The sequence below is a fragment of the Pristiophorus japonicus genome, chromosome 1 (genome assembly GCF_044704955.1).
Source record: "Pristiophorus japonicus isolate sPriJap1 chromosome 1, sPriJap1.hap1, whole genome shotgun sequence".
Lineage (NCBI taxonomy): Eukaryota > Metazoa > Chordata > Chondrichthyes > Pristiophoridae > Pristiophorus > Pristiophorus japonicus.
Window position 1 is genome coordinate 413,738,031 of NC_091977.1, and position 21,710 is coordinate 413,759,740.

The 21,710-nt window shown below is 37.8% G+C and overlaps 2 protein-coding genes across 8 annotated transcripts in view; one reads left to right on the forward strand and one right to left on the reverse strand.

Moving 5' to 3' along the window:
* Window positions 1–778: 778 nt before the first annotated feature.
* chchd7 (coiled-coil-helix-coiled-coil-helix domain containing 7) lies at window positions 779–7,883 on the reverse strand. 2 transcript variants are annotated; one of them, XM_070892069.1, is made up of 4 exons: window positions 4,618–4,686; window positions 4,434–4,532; window positions 3,864–3,996; window positions 779–3,288 (listed from the first exon to the last, which is right to left on the reverse strand). In XM_070892069.1, exons 1-3 carry the CDS (start codon window positions 4,669–4,671, stop codon window positions 3,892–3,894), a joined length of 258 nt encoding a protein of 85 aa, XP_070748170.1. In that variant the 5' UTR covers window positions 4,672–4,686; the 3' UTR covers window positions 779–3,288; window positions 3,864–3,891. The 2 variants fall into 2 exon arrangements, with proteins under 2 accessions (XP_070748170.1, XP_070748179.1); XM_070892078.1 differs by lacking the exon at window positions 779–3,288 and adding an exon at window positions 7,787–7,883 and having other exon boundaries at window positions 3,794–3,996; window positions 4,618–4,694.
* Window positions 7,884–8,009: 126 nt separating this feature from the next.
* The window catches only part of plag1 (pleiomorphic adenoma gene 1), a 68,314-nt gene continuing 54,613 nt past the window's right edge, over window positions 8,010–21,710 (forward strand). For all 6 annotated transcript variants that reach the window (XM_070892090.1, XM_070892107.1, XM_070892135.1 and 3 more), the window contains exon 1: window positions 8,010–8,174. The gene's annotated coding sequence lies outside the window, so the exon portion shown is untranslated. The remainder of the gene's footprint in view (window positions 8,175–21,710) is intronic.

Genomic DNA, 21,710 nt, shown 5'->3' on the forward strand with positions numbered 1-21,710 from the left:
CACTAAAAAAAAAAGAATTCTTCAAATATTCTAATCATCATAACAGAACAGAGTCAAAAGCATCCTTTAATCACAGGCCCAGTTTATGTATTAACCGACTATCAGCTGTGGCTCAGTGGGTAGCACACTCGTCTCGGATTCAGAAGGGTGTGGGTTGAAGTCCCATTGCAGCACAAAAATCTAGGCTGTCACTCCAGTGCAGTGCTGAGGGAGTGCTGCACTGTCGGAGATGGCGTCTTTCGGATGAGGCGTTAAACCGAGGTCCCATCTGCTCTCCCAAGTGGACGTAAAAGATCCCATAGCACTATTTCGTACAAGAGCAGGGGAGTTATCCTTATTCCCGGTGCCCTGGCCAATATTTATCCCTCAAATCAATTTAACAAAAAAAATTATCTGGTCATTTATCACATTGCTGTTTGTGGGTGCTTGCTTGTGCACAAATTGGCTGCCACATTTCTTACATTACAATAGGAAAAGGGGAGGTGCAAAGAGACCTGGGTGTCATGGTACATCAGTCATTGAAGGTTGGCATGCAGGTGCAGCAGGCGGTTAAGAAAGCAAATGGCATGTTGGCCTTCATAGCAAGGGGATTTGAGTACAGGGGCAGGGAGGTGTTGCTAGTTGTACAGGGCATTGGTGAGGCCACACCTGGAGTATTGTGTACAGTTTTGGTCTCCTAACCTGAGGAAGGACATTCTTGCTATTGAGGGAGTGCAGCGAAGGTTCACCAGACTGATTCCCGGGATGGCGGGACTGACCTATCAAGAAAGACTGGATCAACTGGGCTTGTATTCACTGGAGTTCAGAAGAATGAGAGGGGACCTCATAGAAACATTTAAAATTCTGACGGGGTTAGACAGGTTAGATGCAGGAAGAATGTTCCCAATGTTGGGGAAGTCCAGAACCAGAGGTCACAGTCTAAGGATAAGGGGTAAGGCATTTAGGACCGAGATGCGGAGGAACTTCTTCACCCAGAGAGTGGTGAACCTGTGGAATTCTCTACCACAGAAAGTTGTTGAGGCCAATTCACTAAATATATTCAAAAAGGAGTTAGATGAGGTCCTTACTACTAGGGGGATCAAGGGGTATGGCGAGAAAGCAGGAATGGGGTACTGAAGTTGAATGTTCAGCCATGAACTCATTGAATGGCGGTGCAGGCTAGAAGGGCCGAATGGCCCACTCCTGCACCTAGTTTCTATAGCGACTACACTTCAAAAATAACTTCATTGGTTGTAAAGCGCTTTGAGACATCCGGTGGTCATGAAAGGCACTATATAAATCTAAGACTTTCTTTTTCTATCAAAAGGTGCACATCCCTGGCTTTATAAAAACTAGGCTCTAAATCTCAATGTAAGTAAGCAGTCCGTGCCAGCATGTAGCAGACATGAACACCATCCAGGCTTGAGCTGATAATTGGAAAGTAACATTTATGCCCTACAAGTGCCAGGCAATGACAATCTCCAAAAAAAGTCCGATCACCTCCCCTTGACATTCAATGGCATTATCATTAAATCCCCCACCATCAACATCCTCGGAGGGGGAGTCACCATTGACCAGAAACTTAACTGGACCAGTCACACAAATACTGTAGTTACAAGAGCAGATCTGAGGCTGGGTATTCTGCCTCACCTCCGGACTCCCCAAGGTCTTCCCACAAGGTTACTGCACAAGGTAAAGGTTCACGGGATTGGGGGTAATATATTAGCATGGATAGAGGATTGGCTAACAAACAGAAAACAGAGAGTAGGGGTAAGTGGTTCATTCTCGGGTTGGCAATCAGTAATGAGTGGGGTGCCGCAGGGATCAGTGCTGGGACCCCAACTATTTACAATCTATATTAATGACTTGGAGGAAGGGACCGAGTGTAATGTAGCCAAGTTTGCTGATGATACAAACATGGGAGGAAAAGCAATGTGTGAGGACACAAAAAATCTGCAAAAGGACATAGACAGGCTAAGTGAGTGGGCAAAAATTTGGCAGATAGAGTATAACGTTGGAGAGTGTGAGGTCATGCACTGTGGCAGAAAAAAAAATCAAAGAACAAGTTATTATTTAAATGGAGAAAGATTACAAAGTGCTGCAGTCCAGCGGGACCTGGGGGCACTTGTGCATGAAACACAAAAGGTTAGTATTCAGGTACAGCAAGTGATCAGGAAGGCCAATGGGATCTCGGCCTTTATTGCAAAGGGGATGGAGTATAAAAGCAGGGAAGTCTTGCTACAGTTATACAGGGTATTGGTGAGGCGACACTTGGAATACTGCATGCAGTTTTAGTTTCCATAGTTACGAAAGGATATACTTGCTTTGGAGGCAGTTCAGAGAAGGTTCACAAGGTTGAGTCTGGAGATGAAGAGGTTGACATGAGGAAAGGTTGAGTAGGTTGGGCCTCTACTCATTGGAGTTCAGAAGAATGAGAGGTGATCATATCAAAACGTATAAGATTATGAGGGGGCTTGACAAGGTGGATGCAGAGAGGATGTTTCCACTGACAGGGGAAGACTAGAACTAGAGGGCATGATCTTAGAATAAGGGGCCACCCATTTAAAACTGAGATGAGGAGAAATTACTTCTCTCAGAGGGTTGTGGATCTGTGGAATTCGCTGCCTCAGAGAGCTGTGGAAGCTGGGCTATTGAATAAATTTAAGACAGAAATACACAGTTTCTTAAACGATAAGGGAATAAGGGGTTATGGAGAGCGGGCAGGGAAGTGGACCCGAGTCCATGATCGGACCAGCCATGATTGTATTAAATGGCAAAGCAGGCTCGAAGGGCCATATGGTTTACTCCTGCTCCTATTTCTTATGTTCTTATCTCTACAAGGCACAAGTCAAAAGTATGATGGAATACTTTGCACTTGCCTGGCTGAGCGCAGCTCCAACAACACTCAAGAAGCACGATACCATCCAGGACAAAGCAGCCTGCTTGACTGGCACCCCATCCATCATGGCTGCAGTATGTACCATTTACAAGATACACTGCAGCAACTCACCTAGGCTTAAACACCTCCTAAATCCTGACCTCTACCCCCTAGAAGGACAAAGGCAGTAGACGCATAGGAACACTACCATCTTCTAATTTCTCCTCCAAGTCAAACACCATCCTGACTTGCAAATATATCACCATTCCTTCATCGTCGCTGGGTCAAAATTCTGCAACTCCCTGCCTAACAGCACTGTGGGCGTACCTTCAGCACACAGTCTGCAGCAGTTCAAGGCTGTGGCTCACCATCTTCTCAATGGCAATTAGGGATGGGCAATAAATGCTGGCCTTGTCAGCGATGTCCACATCCTGTGAATGAATAAATGTTTTTAATTGTCACAGACCACTATAAATGAACCAGTTAAAAGCTTTTGTGTTCACCCATTAAACTCATACCATTTTGGGAACTTATACATTATAGAAGAAGTATGTCTGCCTAAAATCACAATCAAGACACAAAATACATCATAAATTATATAAAAATTATTAGTGGTCTATATTGACAAAATTAGCACAAGTTATTCCTTAGACCAAATAGAATTGCTAGCCTCAACCACCTTTCCTGGCAGTTCATAAAATTAACCCTTAAATTGAAAATTGATCTTTTAAGTTATGTGTATAATATATATATATATTTTTATTTTTTTATTTTATTTTTTTAAGTAGTTCGTTTCAACAATTTTTTTGTTCCCATTACACAAATCTGAAGACACTGGTTTTAGGCACTTATTTTTTAAGAATTGCACATACTACCTGTATGTATGTGTGTGTGTATGAAATCCTTATGCTCTTGTATTGCAAGATATCCAATGCATTCATCTTATGTATAGCTTTATTCAGATATAAAATTACATATTCAAAATTATTCAAGTGGATTTATTCACATTGATCACTTTTTCAGAATCAGGATCATCAGTAGGGCTTCTCTTTGTATTCCTCCAAAATGTCTTTTCTGTCCTTGGCTGTTGGCATATCAGGCCGAATACCATTTATTCGTCTTTGAACCATTACGTTGTTCTTCAAAAGGGAAAAAACGTTTCAAAGTAAATAACTTCCACAAAACTTGATTCAAGATACTATTGCATGAACTAATGGTTATGCTATAAGAAGCACAATACATTCACCATAGTTGCATCCTTGGTCAATGACTAATGGTGAGAGTTAAATAAATCATAATTCAGGGATTGAGACTGACTGTGGCAATATATTGCAAGTCCTGCATCACCTCTGACAGAAGATCCTGGAAATGGCAGTGTTACGAGAAGGCTCCTGAAGAAGTTTCCACCTACATCTGCGCTGAGAGGTGGGGCAGATTAGCTTGATTAGAAAATCCAGGCTGATATGTCATGCAATAATACACTGAGACCTGCCAACTTTGTAGCTGATGTTCTTTCAAATGCAGCTTATAAGAGTCCTCTAATAAATTCAGGAGTCAAATCTTCAGTTACACTTACCCAGAATTTCCTACACATTTTATACCTCAGAAAATAATGGCTGCACATATCTTTGTTGTAATTGTTTGCTTCTAGGCATTTCCTGGAGGCATCGGTTTCCTTTAAGTAAAAGTGAAGTATTTGTCACATCAGCTAACAAACTTGGTATAATAAAATGACTGCTGGAGTTTAACAATGTTCCTACCTCAAGACATGGATTAATGTCTTCATCTCTTAACTTTCGCACATTTCCAGGCATTGCGAGTTATCTTTTTACAGCATCTAGCATCAATAAAAGTTGTAATAATATCAATCTAACCAATGTGACATTTAACTAGTGCTCCTCAAAAGTTAAATCAGTAAATTTTAGGAGAAGGACACTGCATTTAAAAAATGTCAATTTTGTATATGTTCTTGAACCAGACCTGCCCATCGTGTTGGTACAGTAAACCCAAACCAAACAAAAGTTCGACTGTAAAATGTAGCAAGTTATACGGGTACTTCATTAGCGAGTGAGCCACACATAATTGGTGCTATGGGGTACTGCTGTTATTATAACTATTCTGCTCAGTAAAATGTAGCAGGTAGAAAGAACCGAACATTAGTCTGTTGGTTTTAGGGAATTTTATATAAAATGAAATCCTCCCTTTGCCAAGTACACCTGAAATAAAACATTCAAATTACACAATCACTTTTCAAAATGGGTCAATTGGATGAAAAGGAGAGTAATTCATTGTCTTGATCTGTGCTGATCAAGATGGAGGTTGATAGTGGCAGTTAATGCAACATGTCACCAATAACTACTTGCATTTATATAAAACCATTAATGCAGTAAAACTTCCCAAGGAACTTCAGAGGCCTGAGCTGGAATGATTAGGAGATATGTCCAAATGTTTGGGCAAAGTCATGGGTTTTATGGTGAGTCTTAAGGAGGAGAGGGAGGTGGGGAGCAGCAGAGGTGTTTGGGGAGAGAACTCCACAGCATTGAGCCTAGGCAGCTGAAGGTACAGCTGTGAATGTAGGAGATGAAGAATGGAGTATGCACAAGAGGTTAGTTAGAGGAAGAGAGAGGAGGGATGCATGATGTAGGTGTATGTGAGGAGGTTACAGAAACAGGGATGAACAAGACCATGATGGGATTTACATATGTAGATGAGGATTTTAAATTGGAGGCATTGCAAACCAATATAGATCAGCAAGGTCAGGGAAGATGGGTGAGCCAAACTTAATGCGGGTCACCAGAGGCTGAATTCCTCATTAAATTAGTTCACCACAATAATGACCGTATCACATTAAAAAAGTGTTTTGCTGAATTTACGTCAGTTTGTGTGAAAAGACTTACATTTATATAGCGCCTTTCACGAGCACCGGACGTCTCAAAGCGCTTTACAGCCAACGAAGTACATTTTGAAGTGCAGTCACTGTTGTAATGCAGGAAACGCGGCAGCTAATTTGCACACAGCAAGCTTCCCCAAACAGCAATGTGGTAATGACCAGATAATGTGTTTTGTTATGTTGACTGAGGGATAAATATTGGTCAGGACACTGGGGATAACTCCCCTGCTCTTCTTCGAAATAGTGTCATGGGATCTTTCATGTCCACCTGAGAGCGCAGATGGGGCCTCAGTTTAACGTCACATCCGAAAGACAACACCTCCGACAGTGCAGCACTCCCTCTGTACTGCACTAGACTGTCAGCCTAGATTTATGTGCTCAAGTCCCTGGATGGGACTTGAACACACAACCTTCTGACTCAGACATGTGTGTGTCCAAAACCAGCGACTACCATTTTATTAACATCCTAGGAAGCTCACACTAGTGTGTAACATGAACTAAATCAATAAGATGTACCATAAAAAACACAAGTATGCATAGAACCAGGAAAAATTATTGTTCGTCTTTCAGTTAAACCCATGTGCCCTCTCAGGTGGACGTAAAAGATCCCATGGCACTATTTCAAAGAGCAGGGGAGTTATTAGCCTGGTGACTGGGCTAATAGTTATCCCTCAACCAACATCACTAAAACAGATTATCTGGTCAGTATCACATTTCTGTTTGCGGGAGCTCGCTGTGCGCAAATTGGATGCCCTGTTTCCTACATAACAACAGGGACTACACTTCAAAAAGTACTTCATTAGCTGTAAAGTACTTTGGGAAGTCCGGTGGTCTTGAAATGCGCTATATAAATGAAAGACTTTCTTTTGTTTCCATGCGCACTGCCTCTCCTCTATGTCTTCCTGCCCTCATCTACCTCCCATCTCCTCACCCTTCATCTCTCCTCTACCTTCACCCCGCTGCCTCCTCTACCTCATCTTGTCCGCTGCCTCTCTTCTACCTCCTCCTTCCCTCATCCACTCTCCACCTCTCCTCTACTTCCACTACACCCTCCTGCCCATCTCCTCACCCTACACCTCCTCTGCCTCCACCTCACACCCTCCTCCTATTGTCCACTACCTCTCCCTGCTCTCACCTATCTCCCACCTCCTCTCCCTGTTCTCATCAATCTCCACTCCCTTCACCTCTCCAACTACACCCACTGCAACGTGCCTTCCTCCTACTGCCCACCGCCTATCCTGTACCTTCCACACTCTCTTACTTTCTACCTCTACTACCCCCTGCCCCCTCTACCTCCATCCTCCTATTGCTGCTGCCTCTCCTCTATCTCCCATACCCTTTTGCCATCTACGTCCACTGCCTCCTGCCCGCCTCCTCTTGTCCTCTACCTCTCCACTACCCTCCTCCTCACCATCTGCCGTTCCTCCACCTCCCTTTTATTGCCCTCTACCTCTCACCTACATCCACACCCCTCCTATTATCTTCTACCTCTCCTCTCCCTCTTGCCCTCCACCTATTGCCGCTATCCACCCGCTGCTCTCTCCCGATTGCCGCTTCTCTCTCTCTCCCGATTGCCGGTGCCCACTCTCCCTCTATTGCCACTGCCCCCACCCTCACTCCCGATTGCCGCTGCCCCCTCTCTCGCTCTCCCTCCCTATTGCCGTTGCTCTCTCTCTCCCTATTGCCGCTGCCCTCTCTCTCTCCCCCTATTGCCGTTGCTCTCTCTCTCTCTCTATTGCCGCTGCCCCTCTCTCTCTCTCTATTGCCGCTGCCCCTCTCTCTCTCTCTATTGCCGCTGCCCCTCTCTCTCCCCCTATTGCCGTTGCTCTCTCTCTCTCTCTCTCTCTCTATTGCCGCTGCCCCTCTCTCTCTCTCTCTCTCTATTGCCGCTGCCCCTCTCTCTCTCTCTATTGCCGCTGCCCTCTCTCGCTCTCGCTCTCTCCCTCCCTATTGACGCTGCCCTCTCTCTCCCTATTGCCGTTGCCCTCTCTCTCCCTCTCTCTTCCCCCGATTGCCGCTGCCCTCTCCTCTCTCCTTACCTCCGACATCAGGACACATCAACGAACGACGTCACCGCCCGCCGCGCGCTCTAATATGAGCGGAACCGAACCTGCTGGCGGGAACCTGAGATTGACATTGACAGACAACAGGGATCAGCCAATGGAGCGCCAGAGCCGCTTCTCCCTGTCAGGACAAGCCCCGCCCTTCACAGCTCTAGCCCAATAGCAGCGGGGCAGAGGGGGCGGGATGTCCGCCATTAAGCTCGGTGGAGGCGCAGCGCGTATACAATGGCCGCTGGAAGGAGGCTAAAGCAAACAATTTTTAGGCCCGCCGTGAAACAAAAATATGAGAAAAAAAATTTTAAAAATTCGGGAAATTGTTTAAAGCCTGAAAAAAATACGGGAAAGTGATGTTGAATGTCCCGCGGTAAGTTCCAGTTAAATTTTGCCAGGTGTTGTCCCCTTTTTGAAATAGTTTATCAGGGTTATTTAAATCATGTTGTGAGAGGGGAAAAAGTTTGTGCCCCCGTTTGTACCTCAGAGTCTGTGAGAGACGGAGGGAACGGCAGCAGAAAAAGAGGAAACAACTTCTCCAAAACGCTCCCAACTGATCGCCAAAGCTGGGGATAGATAACCTCACCGCCTTCTTAGGATTGGAGAGTTTAACCACTTTATTCACTTTCTTATTTGAGCTCCGTTTGGAATTAGAGTTTAGTTTATTATTTTTTTTGTTGCATGTTTAACCACAGCGTTGAAGAGGGAAAGAGAAACTTGGAGTAACTTCTTCTGTCAAAGCTGCAACGAGACTTGAAAGAGTTTAAAGATTTTTAATGAACTTTTCACGAAAAATGAGTGTTAAAAACACTTTTTCCCCCCTAAGTTTGTTTTTGTTTCGAATATGATTTTGGAAGAAACAGAAGCAAAAATCAATTTTCCCCTCATCTAAAAACCAGTTCTTGAAGTCCAAATACTTTTAAAGAGGCTCTGAAATGCTATAAATGTTTTAAAATTGAAATATCTCAATATTTGATTTTGAACGATCGAGTGAAGTGAGTAGCTTTACACAAACATGTTGTTGAGGAGGGGGAGGGTAGGGAAAGATTTGTAGGAGTTGCATATTACTTTTTATTGACTTAAATATATATATATCATTAAGATGTTTAGGAAGAGAACCAAGAAAGGGGCAAATCATTTTATTTTGTCTGTAGTTCGATGTCCCGGGTATAATGTAAATATAGATTTCCTCTTAAATGTTTAATGGAGTGTTAATAGAAACAAGTTGTTTAATGATGTATAAAAATTGCAGGAAACTACTTTAGAAGAAACCACTATGTGTTTATTGAGAAAGACACATAAAATGCATTGATTAAACTGATAATGTACATTTCGATTTGATATAAATGTTTGAAATAGGAGATTACATTTGAGACTCCAATGAAGTGTTTTTTTCTGCTATTTAATTGCGAAATACCAAAAATAATTCAACCCTTTTTTAGTGATAAGAGCAGGGATTAATATTGTGGAGACTGTTTGAGAGAAAAATATTAGAAGTGAAATTCGTAAATTAACATCTTTACGTCAACATATTAGTAAACATTTCTAAGTCAGTCTGATTGATTGGTCTCCTGTCTAGGAAGAAAGACTAATGTTTATTTCTGTTAAATCATAGCTTTTCCTGCTTTTTGTTTTTATTTTGCTAATGCAATTTGTGTATGTGTGTTTTCTGCACTTGTGAATAAGTACTGCATTTCTGACATGTTACATGGGGGCGGCGGCGGGGGCGGGGCGGTGCTGGTTCAAGTCAACGTTTATTAATGGAAGTGATTGAAGTTGAAAATACGAATACCTGTTTTTGTTCAGATCTTTTTAATACTGTGAACTAAGGAACTCCAGCACTTTAGATTTGTTGGTTGTCTGGTTGCATTGTGATTTAATATTCTAATTGCTCATGTGGACATACAGCTTCTGCTGCTAATGCAGCTATTGGTATAGTGACATGAGGGATGGGCTAATACATTGAAAATTAAAAGTAATACTAATTGCACGAAAAAATATGCCTCTTTCAGCTCACCCTGGGCTTTTGGATTGTTTGTCAATGCATAACTGTGTAACGGAGTGATGTTTCTAAAGTGTGAACGCATTATTATGCAGTGCTTTTATATCCCAGTCGTTTCTGACAAGTATTTTTTTTTAAAGTAGAGTTTGTACATGACGAACTAAACGTTTAGGTAATTCTACTGTAAACAAACTTGCAGAATGGTCATATGACAAATGAATTTCAATATAGAGAAGTGTGAGGTGGTTCATTTTGGTAGGAAGAATAAGGAAAATAAGAGTCTAAGTGGAATAGAGGTGCAAAGGGATCTACGGGTATAGATTGACAAATCATTGAAAGTAGCAATGCAGGTTAACAAAGCCATAAAAGTGCAAATAAAGCACTGGGGTTCATTTCTAGGGGAATAACATTCAAAAGCAGAGAAGTTGTTTTAAACCTGTGTAGAATCTTGGTTATACCATACTTGAGTACTGTGAACAGTTCTGGTCTCCATATTACAAAAAGGATATAGAGGCACTGGAGACAGTGTAAAAAAAATTTACTGGGATGATACCCAAACTGAGAGGGTACAACTATCGGGAAAGACTATACAGGCTGGGGCTCCAGAAAAAAGACTTGACGGGTGGCCATGATGGAGGTTTTATAAATTATGAAGGGGCTTGATAGGGTAGACATAGAGAAGATGCTTCCACTTGTGGGGAGTCCAAAACTAGGGGCCATAAGAGATGGTCACTAATAAATCCAATAATTAATTCAGGAGCAACTTCTTTACTCAAAGAGTGGTGAGAATCTAGAACTCGCTACCACATGGAGTGGTTGAGGCTACGAGCATAGATGCATTCAAGGAGAAGGCATATAAGTTCACGAAAGAAAGGAATAGAAGGATATGTTGATGGGATGAAATGAAGTAATGTGGCAGGAGGCTCATATGGAGCATAAACATCGGCATAGACTTTTTGGGCTGAATGCTTTGTTTCTGTGCAGTAAATTCAATGTAATTCTTTTTGTATCTGAGATACATAGGAAACATTTCAGCAGTTGTATTGAGCATATATTTTTGTATTTATATATTAGTAGAAATTGCTCTTCTGTTTATCATATATGCGCAATGCTTACTGTTGTTAAACAATTTTAATTTTCTAAAGTCTGTTATAGAATATCATTCAATATTCTTACATTTCAGTTTAACAAAGAATACTTAATGACTCTAAAATTATTGACTGCTTAGTTTAGATATATGTTTCATAAAATCTACACTCAACCATTCTGGTAATGAGATAACATTTGAAATACATTAAATATCAATGCTACTGATATAAGGTAAACTTTATTTCTCAGCAATTAATATATAACTGTAATGTTTTAGATTGTATGCATTAGGTATTTAAGAAACCTATATTAACTTTAGGGTAAAGGTTGGTTCATAAGATTAAATACAAGTCTTTCAAAAAAAACTTTAAAAACTCACTATACAGGAAATTGCTTAATTCTGGCTTTTGTGAGCAGTGTTTTTCAATTTCATGAGAAATGCTGTTTAGATATTAATTAAATTTTATAAAAGCCATTTTTGGGAGGGGGATTTAACTTTAGTTTAATCAGTTTATAAAATACAAAAAAATGTGGTTTAATTTTTCAAAAATAGAGATGGTGGTTAAAAAAAAAGTTTAAGGTATTCAGGAATAAAAGTTATTTGTGTTTAGCATCATGTTCCTTACTAGTTCTTAATGAATCTGAATAATTATGGCTTGTACTTTTTATGTTACATTTGTTGATGTCTAACAACTGTTAAAATAATTGTTTAAAACAGACTGAACTCAAACCAAAGTTGACCTTTTTTAAAGTGATTCTCTCTCTGAAATGAACACACACTGAAATTATGTTTGTTTTCATAATATTTAGTTTAATTGCTCGAGTTGAATCTAGAAGTACCTTATAGCCCCATAGTTATTTAAAACCTGAAAATGTATTTTAGAAATCTCTTGTATTCAAGGTTTTGAAACAAACACAAAAATCTGTTTTTATTAAACAGATTTTGTCATGCTAAGGTACGGTTTCATTTATTATAAAAAAACGTTTTCTATTCTTGTGAACGATTGGAGAAATATACATAATCATTTGAATTTCTTTAAACTTTATTGTAATAGCATAATACAGATCCACCCAGGTACACACACACTTTCTTATTTATCGCTGTTATACTGACATTGAAACATTGTTAGCTAAAATACATTACAGCTTTAAGAAGTGACTCGGGCAGAAATAGTAACCTTTTTATATTTGTCATCAAAAGGTGTTTATTTTAGTGTATGACTGGGACTAATTTACTTTTTTAACTGAGCTTTTGGTAGTACAAAACTTTAGCATTTGCTAGTAACAATATTTGTAAAATGTCTTAATTCAACTACATTATTGTCAATTCAATTTCCCCCCATTCATTTCAAACTATTTTGGCAGGCATTGGTATGTGATTGCAGTATTTAAAAGTGGTGTTAGAGACTGAATAAATTACTTAGTAATTTAGGAAAGCTAAATAAAAGTGATTAGCTTGCTTTTTATTCAGGTAGGAGCCTGTGAAGGTAATTTAATAATCTAGAAATTATTTGTAGACAAGTACAGTAAAGTCCAACTCATTAAATTTACCCTGAATTTAAAACATGCTCACATGGACATGTTTCATACCTGAAATAATTTTACTTGGTGATTACAGTGTATAAAATTGTGCAAAACTCACAATGAACTTATTACTTTGAAGAATGATAGTGTAGTTTTCTAAACACCGGGTTAACATGCATCTGAAACAAACTGAGAAATTAAAAAATTTCTTGTTAGAAAGTTTAGGTATTATTAATTGTAGCAGCAACGTCAGAATATCTTAAGAAATTCCTGTTTAAATATCCAGGATTTTTGGTTCGATAGTGTGAAATTTGTTACTCAAGGTAAAATGTTGCAAATGGGTTTCAAAGTTAAACTTTTGAATTTTCATTTTATATCATTCTTCACTTAACTTGTTAACTTGCATCGTATCTTTCTTCATTTTATACTCTCCTATCATAAATTATTATCCTTGTTTTAAAAAGTCAACATTTTAATCGAGGATAATGTTTCTCCAAAAAGACCCAGAATTTAGTTCTGTAAGAAAAGTCACAAAACAATCACTGTTAAGCACACATTTAACCTATTGTTAACCTATAACTTATATGATGATGATTGAGAATGCAAAATTAGGACAAATATTTCTATTATCTTTTCAGATTGCATACACAGGTGTTAATCAGAGGGTTACAGATTGCTTCTTCTGAGTTATCTAAGTGAAGTGATTGAAGTATTTTCTAAAATTTATAGTTGTATAAAACAACTTTTACAAAATTTGAAAATCATCTGCATTTAAATTACAGAAACTAATAAATATGGGATGATCAGGCAGACATGGTTTAAAATTGATGGAAAAAGATTTTTGAACAGCATCTTACTGATGGTGTTTTTTTTTTTAGTTAAGATTATAGTGAAATTTTACCTAAAAGATACATTTCAAAAGTGTTGAAGTGCAACTTGGAAGCATTAAACAAGAAAATGCTTCCTTAATTTGTGTTAAACTGTTTTATTTAAAATGCTGTCACAAAACATGACCACAATTTGTGAAACACTTTTTAGAATATATTTATATTTAAAAAATGTTTGTTAGTTAGCTCCAAACTTTGTACTGGAACTGTCTTGGTATGTGTTATTTTTTGTTTTTTCTGAATGCTCACTGGACCATATTTCACTACATGGATTGCATTTCTAGACAAGATTTATATGCCGTTTAGAAAGTCTTTGTAAATCAAATGGAATATTACCCAAACAGAACAGCATTCATCAGAGAAACCTTTTTTAAAGTGAAATTCAAAATGAAAATATTTTGAGTGCATATTGTATTGTTTTCTAATAATGTAGTTTAATAAAGACAATTGTTTAATTGGAATTATTTTGGTTTTAGAAATTGTATGTTGAATTGTATTTCCACTATTTTGATTTATATTATGCCTTTACTATTGATGCAGAAATAAATTAATTTCAGATCCTTTCTCTTGTCAGAATACAAACTGAGTAGCTCAGACACTAGCTGTATGCATAAGATTAGGTAAAAGGATTAAAAAAAAATGAAAGCAATACCTGTACAAGGAGTAATGAACTCAGCAAAAATGTAGGATTTTTTAATTTAAAAGACTGTTATGAATCTGATGACTTAAGTATTTAAAATTAATTCATTTTAATATTTAGCATAAGATACATTTTCAATTTAAATAAAACTTGAAAAATGTTAGTTTTAATAGGTATTTGGAATATTTAATACAATAAATATTTTTATAGGGTGCTCTTTGACAAGTTTGATCGCTCTCTTTTCATAATACTTTGACATTGATTTAAAAAAAATGTTTCTTTAGACAAATCTGTTTAATGTTTATGAAGTTTCACTAATGTTACTCAACAACACAATACTAATTATGTTTTATTGAATGGAATTTAGATACTATAAGCGAAAAACAAATTGAACATTAATAAACATAAGAACATAAGAAATAGGAGCAGGAGTAAGCCATTTGGCCCCTCAAGCCTGCTCTGTCATTCAATATGATCATGGCTGATCTGATCATGGATCAGCTCCAGTTCTCTGCCTGCTCCCCATAACCCTTTACTCCCTTATCGCTCAAAAATCTGTCTATCGCCGCCTTAAATATATTCAATGACCCAGCCTCCATAGCTCTCTGGGGAAGAGAATTCCATAGATTTACAACACTCAGAAGAAATTTCTCCTTGTCTTAGTTTTAAATGGGCGGCCCCTTATTCTGAGACTATATCCCCTAGTTTTGGTTTCCTCTATGAGTGGAAATATCTTCTCTGCATCCACCTTGTCAAGCCCTCTCATTATCATAAGTTTTAATACGATTGCCTCTCATTCTTCTGTATGCCAATGTGTATAGGCCCAACCTACTCAACCTTTCCTCATAAGTCAACCCCCCTCATCTCCGGAATCAACCTAGTGAACCTTCTCTGAACAGCCTCCAATGCAAGTATATTCTTCCTTAAATACGGAGTCCAAAATTGTACGCGGTACTCCAGGTGTGGCCTCACCAATACCCTGTACAGTTGAAGCAGGACTTCCCTGCTTTTATAATCCATCCCCCTTGCAATAAAGGCCAATATTCCATTGGCCTTCCTGATTACTTGCTGTACCTGCTTACTAACTTTTTGTGTTTCATGCACAAGGACCCCCAGGTCTCTCTGTACTGCAGCACTTTGCAATTATTCTCCATTTAAATTATAATTTGCTTTTCTATTATTTCTGCCAAAGTGGATAACCTCACATTTTCCCACATTATACTCCATCTGCCAAATTTTTGCCCATTAACATAGCCTATCTATATCGCTTTGCAGATTTTTTGTGTCCTCCTCACAATTTGCTTTCCCACCTATCTTTGTATCATCAGCAAACTTGGCTATGTTACACTCTGTCCCTTCATCCAAGTCATTAATATAGATTGTAAATAATTGAGGACCCAGCACTGATCCCCACGGCACCCCACTAGTCACTGTTTGCCAACTGGAAAATGACTCATTTATCCCCATTCTGTTTTCTGTAAGTTAACCAATCCTCTATCCATGCTAATATATTACCCCCAACCCCGTGAGCTTTTATCTTGTGCAGTAACCTCTTGTGTGGCACCTTTATTAAATGCCTTCTGGAAATCCAAATACATCACATCCACTGATTTTTCCCTTATCCACCCTGCTCGCTACAGTCTCAAAGAACTCCAGCAAATTTGTCAAACATGATTTCCCTTTCATCAAACCATGCTGACTCTGCTTGATTGAATCATACTTTTCCAAATGTCCCGCTACAGCTTCTGTAATAATGAACTCCAGCATTTTCCCAACGACAGATGTTAGGCTAACTGGTCTATAGTTTCCTGCTTTTTGTCTGCCTCCTTTTTTAAAATAAGGGCATTACATTTGCGGTTTTCCAATCTGCTGGGACCGCCCTAGAATCCAGGGAATTTTGGTAGATTACAACCAATGCATCCACTATCTCTGCGAATACTCCAACGGTACAGATATTCAGATCTAATGCAATGTTCTTACTTGCTATATTAGTACCAGTATGTTGGAGGAAAATTCACAGTTAAACTAATCTACTTTAATGTCAGTATTTTTCTTGTTGACATCTATGAATTGTTCTTACCATTACCACCAAGCATGTTTCATCCTAATGTAATATAGCTGAAAGTGCTCTCCCCAAATACATCTCTAGTTTGAAAGAACAAAATCTATAATGCCATTGTAATACTCAGTATTTTCTAGTTTGTGACCATTGTATCAAAATTTCACATACAACCATTATAGTTTACTAAAAGTCTACTGGCAACACTACAATGTTGTCTCGATTCTTTCTTGCATAGCAATTGGAAAAAAAACAATATCTAATGAATTGTATTCAACATTGAGTTTTAAAAGATTAGTAGAGTCAAAAATCAATCTCTTAAAAGCTTTGTTATAATTTTGTATCATTCTACTTTCTTTAAATTACTGTACATCGCACTGTAACAAATCAGCTTTTAACGTTCACAACTGGTACCTTCTTGCAGAAGTTCCTTCTGGAGAAACTGGCTTATGAATGTGACAAACCAATAAAATTATATTGCAGCGTTATGAACTGATAGTTGTGTATCAGTACAATTGCCGAATGTGGTTGAACCCTGATGAGTTCTCTAGTTTTGTTGTGATGTTTTTCCCCCTAATTTATTTTAGTTTTATGACAAAAACCTTCAGTAACCTTCTATTTGTTACTTAAGGTTAATCAGCACGAACCAGCTGTTGGTTTCTATGGCGTTGTGCTAACATAGAAATAAAAATAATAAAAAACTTGTTGAAACAAACTTTGGTTAAAATAGTTATATAATATCAAAAAATTACCAAGTGCTTTTTTCTGTAGATCTTAATATAGCAAAAATGATATGGATTTAAAATCAAGGGAATCTGATCACAATTAACTTTTGCCCTGTGGTCTTATAAAAGAATATGAAATACATTAAAACATTCCAGAATTCAAAACTATCCTTTCAGAGATTCTTTTTTTCAATCTCTGACATTGGTTCCTAGCTCTCATTATGTGTACTTTGATTATTCTGGACTATGTATTCCATGCAACATTTCTAAGCACTGTCCTATTCAACACTATACAAGGATAAATAGGTTGCTAATATCAAAGAAAAAATTGCTCAAAAAGCAAAACTCATACAGTAAATAACATTACTACACTATGTTTGCATTATTCCTTCTGGGTGTGCATATTTTATTTATACATTGTGTGTGTGTTGAAGCTAAATCTAGATTTATAATAGTTATTCAGTGCAGAATTTTATTTCAGAAACCCTATATAAAAGGTCTAAATGATAATCTAAAATGATACAAGATGAGTTATAAAAGATGTAGATACCTCCTACTCCAAAATCAATGTGCTTATTTAAAGATATAGAAATAATATATTAAGTATGTAACTAAGTTAGGAATATGGGCAGTAACTGACAAATAAGTTAGAATCTGAATCATCTTTAGGATTCCTTGGAACATATTGAAGGAACCAAGGAATGTGTTTAGTACACTTCTATAACTGTGGCATGGTGCAAGATGGCTGCCAGGGTGGCAGCTCCTTAGGAAGCTCCCCAGCTCCACTGACCCTCCCAATGCCTGCCCCAACCAAGCATCGGACCACCTACCATCAAGAGCGCTACCCAGCGCTGAGCCTGCGGCCAACATCTCGCCATAGGCAACTAGACCCATACAGCAGCGCCTGGTCTCCAGTCGTCTTGGACCCCCTTGCCACTGGATCAAGACCGTGCTCAGCTAAGCCCGTGTGGTAGCCAGTGTGCAACGACCACCCCACATTAAAGAACTCACGCACAGGCATCTTCCACTCCTCTAACATGAAGTTCGGGACCTGGAACGTCAGGGCCCTCATGGACAACTCCCAACAGCGACAGGCCGGAACGCTGCACCGCCATTGTTGCCCGGGAACTTAGACGCCCATCCACCTTTTCCCTTTTCTCAACGACTATCTGTCCCACCTGTGACAGGGACTGTGGTTATCATATTGGACTGTTCAGCCACCTAAGGACTCGTGTTAAGAGTGGAAGCAAGTCTTCCTCGATTCCCAGGGACTGCCTATGATGATGATGATAACTGCCTCTGCTTATGTTGCTTAAACTTATTTAACAATCCTAATTAACATCTACAGTCTTGCAATACATTATTATCTGTAAAGACTCTTTATACCAGAAATATTGCATTGTAACCAAAGTATTCCAGAAACACAATAAAATTGAAATGTCAGTGAATGTTCATTTATCACAGTAAAAATGACTCAGAATTGATATATTTTCAGGAAAAGTTGGCCGCTTAACCAGTTCCCAATGATCCATGGGTATACACAATTAATTAAGGAAACCATTTGCCCTCTTATTCTCTGATCAACAGAATTTTAGCAATAAGGAATACATTTTAAAACTTAAACTAGAAATTGAAAAATTACATTTTAAATTATGTAAGTTTTTAAATAGAATTGTAACTTCAGGGACTTGCCCCCTATATAATATGATTGGATGACATCAAATTGGGGTTACAGTTAATACTGAGGAAGACTGTGACAAAATACAAGAAGACATTAATAAATTTGTAGAATGGGCGTGCAATTGACAACTTTAAAGAATATAAACATCATGTTTGTGTTGTGCTTTAATAATAAACCTAACCTGTGAGTGTTATCACACCTATAGCACTTGCATAAAATTAACTAAGTGCTTTATTAATAATCTATCTACTGTGGATTTCATTTTCTTTTTGATACTGTTTTAATTTGAGGCATTGCAAACATCTTTAAATTGGCTTTCTTCCTCTTAATATCTGTTCCTTTCCATTTGAGTCTAATATGCTCGGTTTACCTAATAGGCATTACAACACACCATAATACCGAACTGAAGTTAACATATTTGGAACTAATCCATATTGATTACAAGCTAAGCATATATTTTATTTTTAATTCAGGAGTAATGTCTGGATCATTAGTAGGAGGGCGGAGGTTAGATATGAGCATTTAAAATAACTGAAGCATCCTGAAATCATTGGGTTCCAGATTCATTTCCAATACATTTGGATTTTTCAGAAAGAGTTCTCCTGTGTTTTCCCTGTATCCTTTTTTCTTTGTTTAAAAAATTGAGCTTGCTGAATATGATTTTCTAGTGTGATCCTTTGATTTTTTTGAATCCGTTTGATTCACATAAAGCTTGTCTATTGCTATGCAACATAATGCTAAGTAGAAATTCACTTTTTTGTTCAAATTAAATGTCCAGTTGATTGATTTATACAAAGTATGTAGCTTCAATCTTGAACAGGAATTATTCAATAGTTCAATCCAATTTGCAATAGTTTGTGTATTTCCAAAACTGTAGTAGTCGCCATGTGGTTAAAAATGCTATCTATTTAAATATATTTTTGCTTAATTTAAGATTAGGGAACATCCTTAATTAGGTGAAATCTCTGCTTGCTAAAATGTTTGAAAATTGGTTGCCTGCTTTATAGAATCAGTGAATCATACAACACATGAGGCCATTTGGCCCATGTTTCTGCCGCTCTGTGAAAGAGCTACCAATTAGTCCCACTCTCCTGCTCTATCCCCATTACCCTGCAATGTTTTTCTTTTTAAGTAGAATAGTAATTTCAGGGACTTACCCCCTGTAATCATATGACCAGATGACACCAAATTGGGGGCTATAGTTAATACTGAGGTAGATTGTGAGAAAATACAAGAAGACATTAATAAATTTGCACAATTGGCGTGTAATTGGCAAATTAATTTCAATGTAGTTAAGTATGAGGTGCTGCATTTTGTTATGAATAATACTCCTTTGAAAATAGGTCTAAATGGGGTAGAGCAGCAAAGGGATCTAGGTGTACAGATACAGAAATCACTAAGAGTAGTGACAAGTTAAGGCCATTCGAGAGAGAGAATTTAAATTTGTTAAACTTGTATAGAACCTTGGTTAGACCACATTTGGCGTACTGTGCATAGTTCTGGTCTCCATTTTAAAAAAGGTATAGAGCCACTGGAGAAGGTGCAAAAATAGATTTACAAGGATAATATCAGAACTGAGAGGTTGTACTGATCAGGAAAGATTGAAGGGAAGGCTGAGAGGTGACCCGATCGAGGTCTTTAAGATTATGAAAGAGTTTGATAGGGTAGACGTAGAGAAGATGTTTCTACTTATGGGGCAGACCAAAGCTAAGGGCCATAAATAGAAGATTGTCACTAATAAATCCAGTAGGGAATTCAGAAACTACTTCTTTACTCAGAGAGGGGTTAGAATGTGGAAGTCGCTACCACAAGGAGTAATTGAGATGAATAGCATAGATGCATTTAAGGGAAAGCTAGACAAACACACGAGGGGTTAGATAAAGTAGGATGGAAGGAGGCTTGTATGGAGCATTAAACATTGGCATGGACCAGTTGGGCCAAATGGCCTGTTTCTGTGCTGTAAATTCAATGTAATTCTATGTATTTTTGTTGAGGTATTTCTTAAATGGTTAAGACATACTATTAAATGCATTCATAATTTCACATGTACTTATGAATACTAAATGTTCTCTCGCAGTATCCAAATATTATTAGCCTTCAACATTCTCAAACTTCCTGTGATTTTTTTTAAACTAAAATGATAAAATACAAAATTCCAGAATGTTGTTTAATTTATTGTTTTGTGATCAAACTAGAACCCTTGCAATATTACTGTATTAAGCTTTAATTGGCTTGCATTAAAATTCTCTCTCCAGCTTTTTAACAGAACATTACCCTGTTTATTTGTAACTTGTTTAAAACCTTTGTTAAATTAGTGGATAGAGAAACTTGATATCACCTACCATCATTTTCAGTTGCCACAGATTAATTATGCAGATATTTTCCTCTCTGCATTAGTTTTAATGAACCTGTAAATATGTTTACGAATTACATTTTGTTAAAACTAATGCAGAGAGGAAAATAAATAGATTATAGTTTGTGTTTTAAATCCCGTATATCCAGACATTGTTGGTCATATTCGTGTTCCTGTCTTAATTGGCATTCCAAATCAAGTGGCTGGTGCACTCCTGATTCCACTGCTGAGCTGAGGACTGGCTCACAATAACATTTTATGTCAAAGTATACCACCCTCCTCTTAGTGGGCAGCACTTTTACACTTACCATGTGCTTATTTCTGGATTTTGCAGCAATTCCAACAACTTGTTACCTGATTTTGTATTCTTTGGAGGTAATAAAACTGGTGGTAATCATGCTCCTGTTAGTTGTGTGACCCAGGCTTTGATGCACTCAACCTTAAATGTTACTACTTTGAGCTATTCATAAACTTGCATCATATTTCTTTAAAAATCATATACTTTTTTTGTTTCTTGCAAATATGTTTAAATACAGGTTTGTTTGATTTGCAGAATTATATGATTAGACATTGAAGTAATGTTCTTTCGATGCACAGTAAATAATTTATATTCAAAGGCAATTAGAGTGCTCATTAAAATTTATTTAATGCACATTTTCAATAAATCTTGTATTTGTAATAAATTCTATTAACCTTAATAGCTTATTGATCACTTTTTTTCAGAATGTCCAATTGTTTTGTAGTCTTGTAGAGTGTTTGCAAAGTCCATGTAAATATATTTGTTGAGAGTAGGGAAAAGAATGAGCTTTGTTCATATTTCCATTCACCATACATTCTGGTAGTTTCTAATACAGCAGTCATAGAATTCAATATTTAAAGTGTGAACTAGTGTTTTTTTTGTCTTTTTAAGTATTGCCATAACAAACATTTTAAGGAGTGTAAAGAAGTT

What these genes read in the sequence shown, in the direction of transcription:
- chchd7 (XM_070892069.1), bottom strand. Translation starts at nt 4,671, where the DNA reads ATGCCTGGAAATGTGCGAAAGTTAAGAGATGAAGACATTAATCCATGT. An exon ending in ACATTAATCCATGTCTTGAG is followed by an intron (nt 4,533 to 4,617) that starts GTAGGAACATTG and finishes TTTTACTTAAAG; the next exon opens with GAAACCGATGCCTCCAGGAA. An exon ending in AAATGTGTAGGAAATTCTGG is followed by an intron (nt 3,997 to 4,433) that starts GTAAGTGTAACT and finishes TCCCTTTTGAAG; the next exon opens with AACAACGTAATGGTTCAAAG.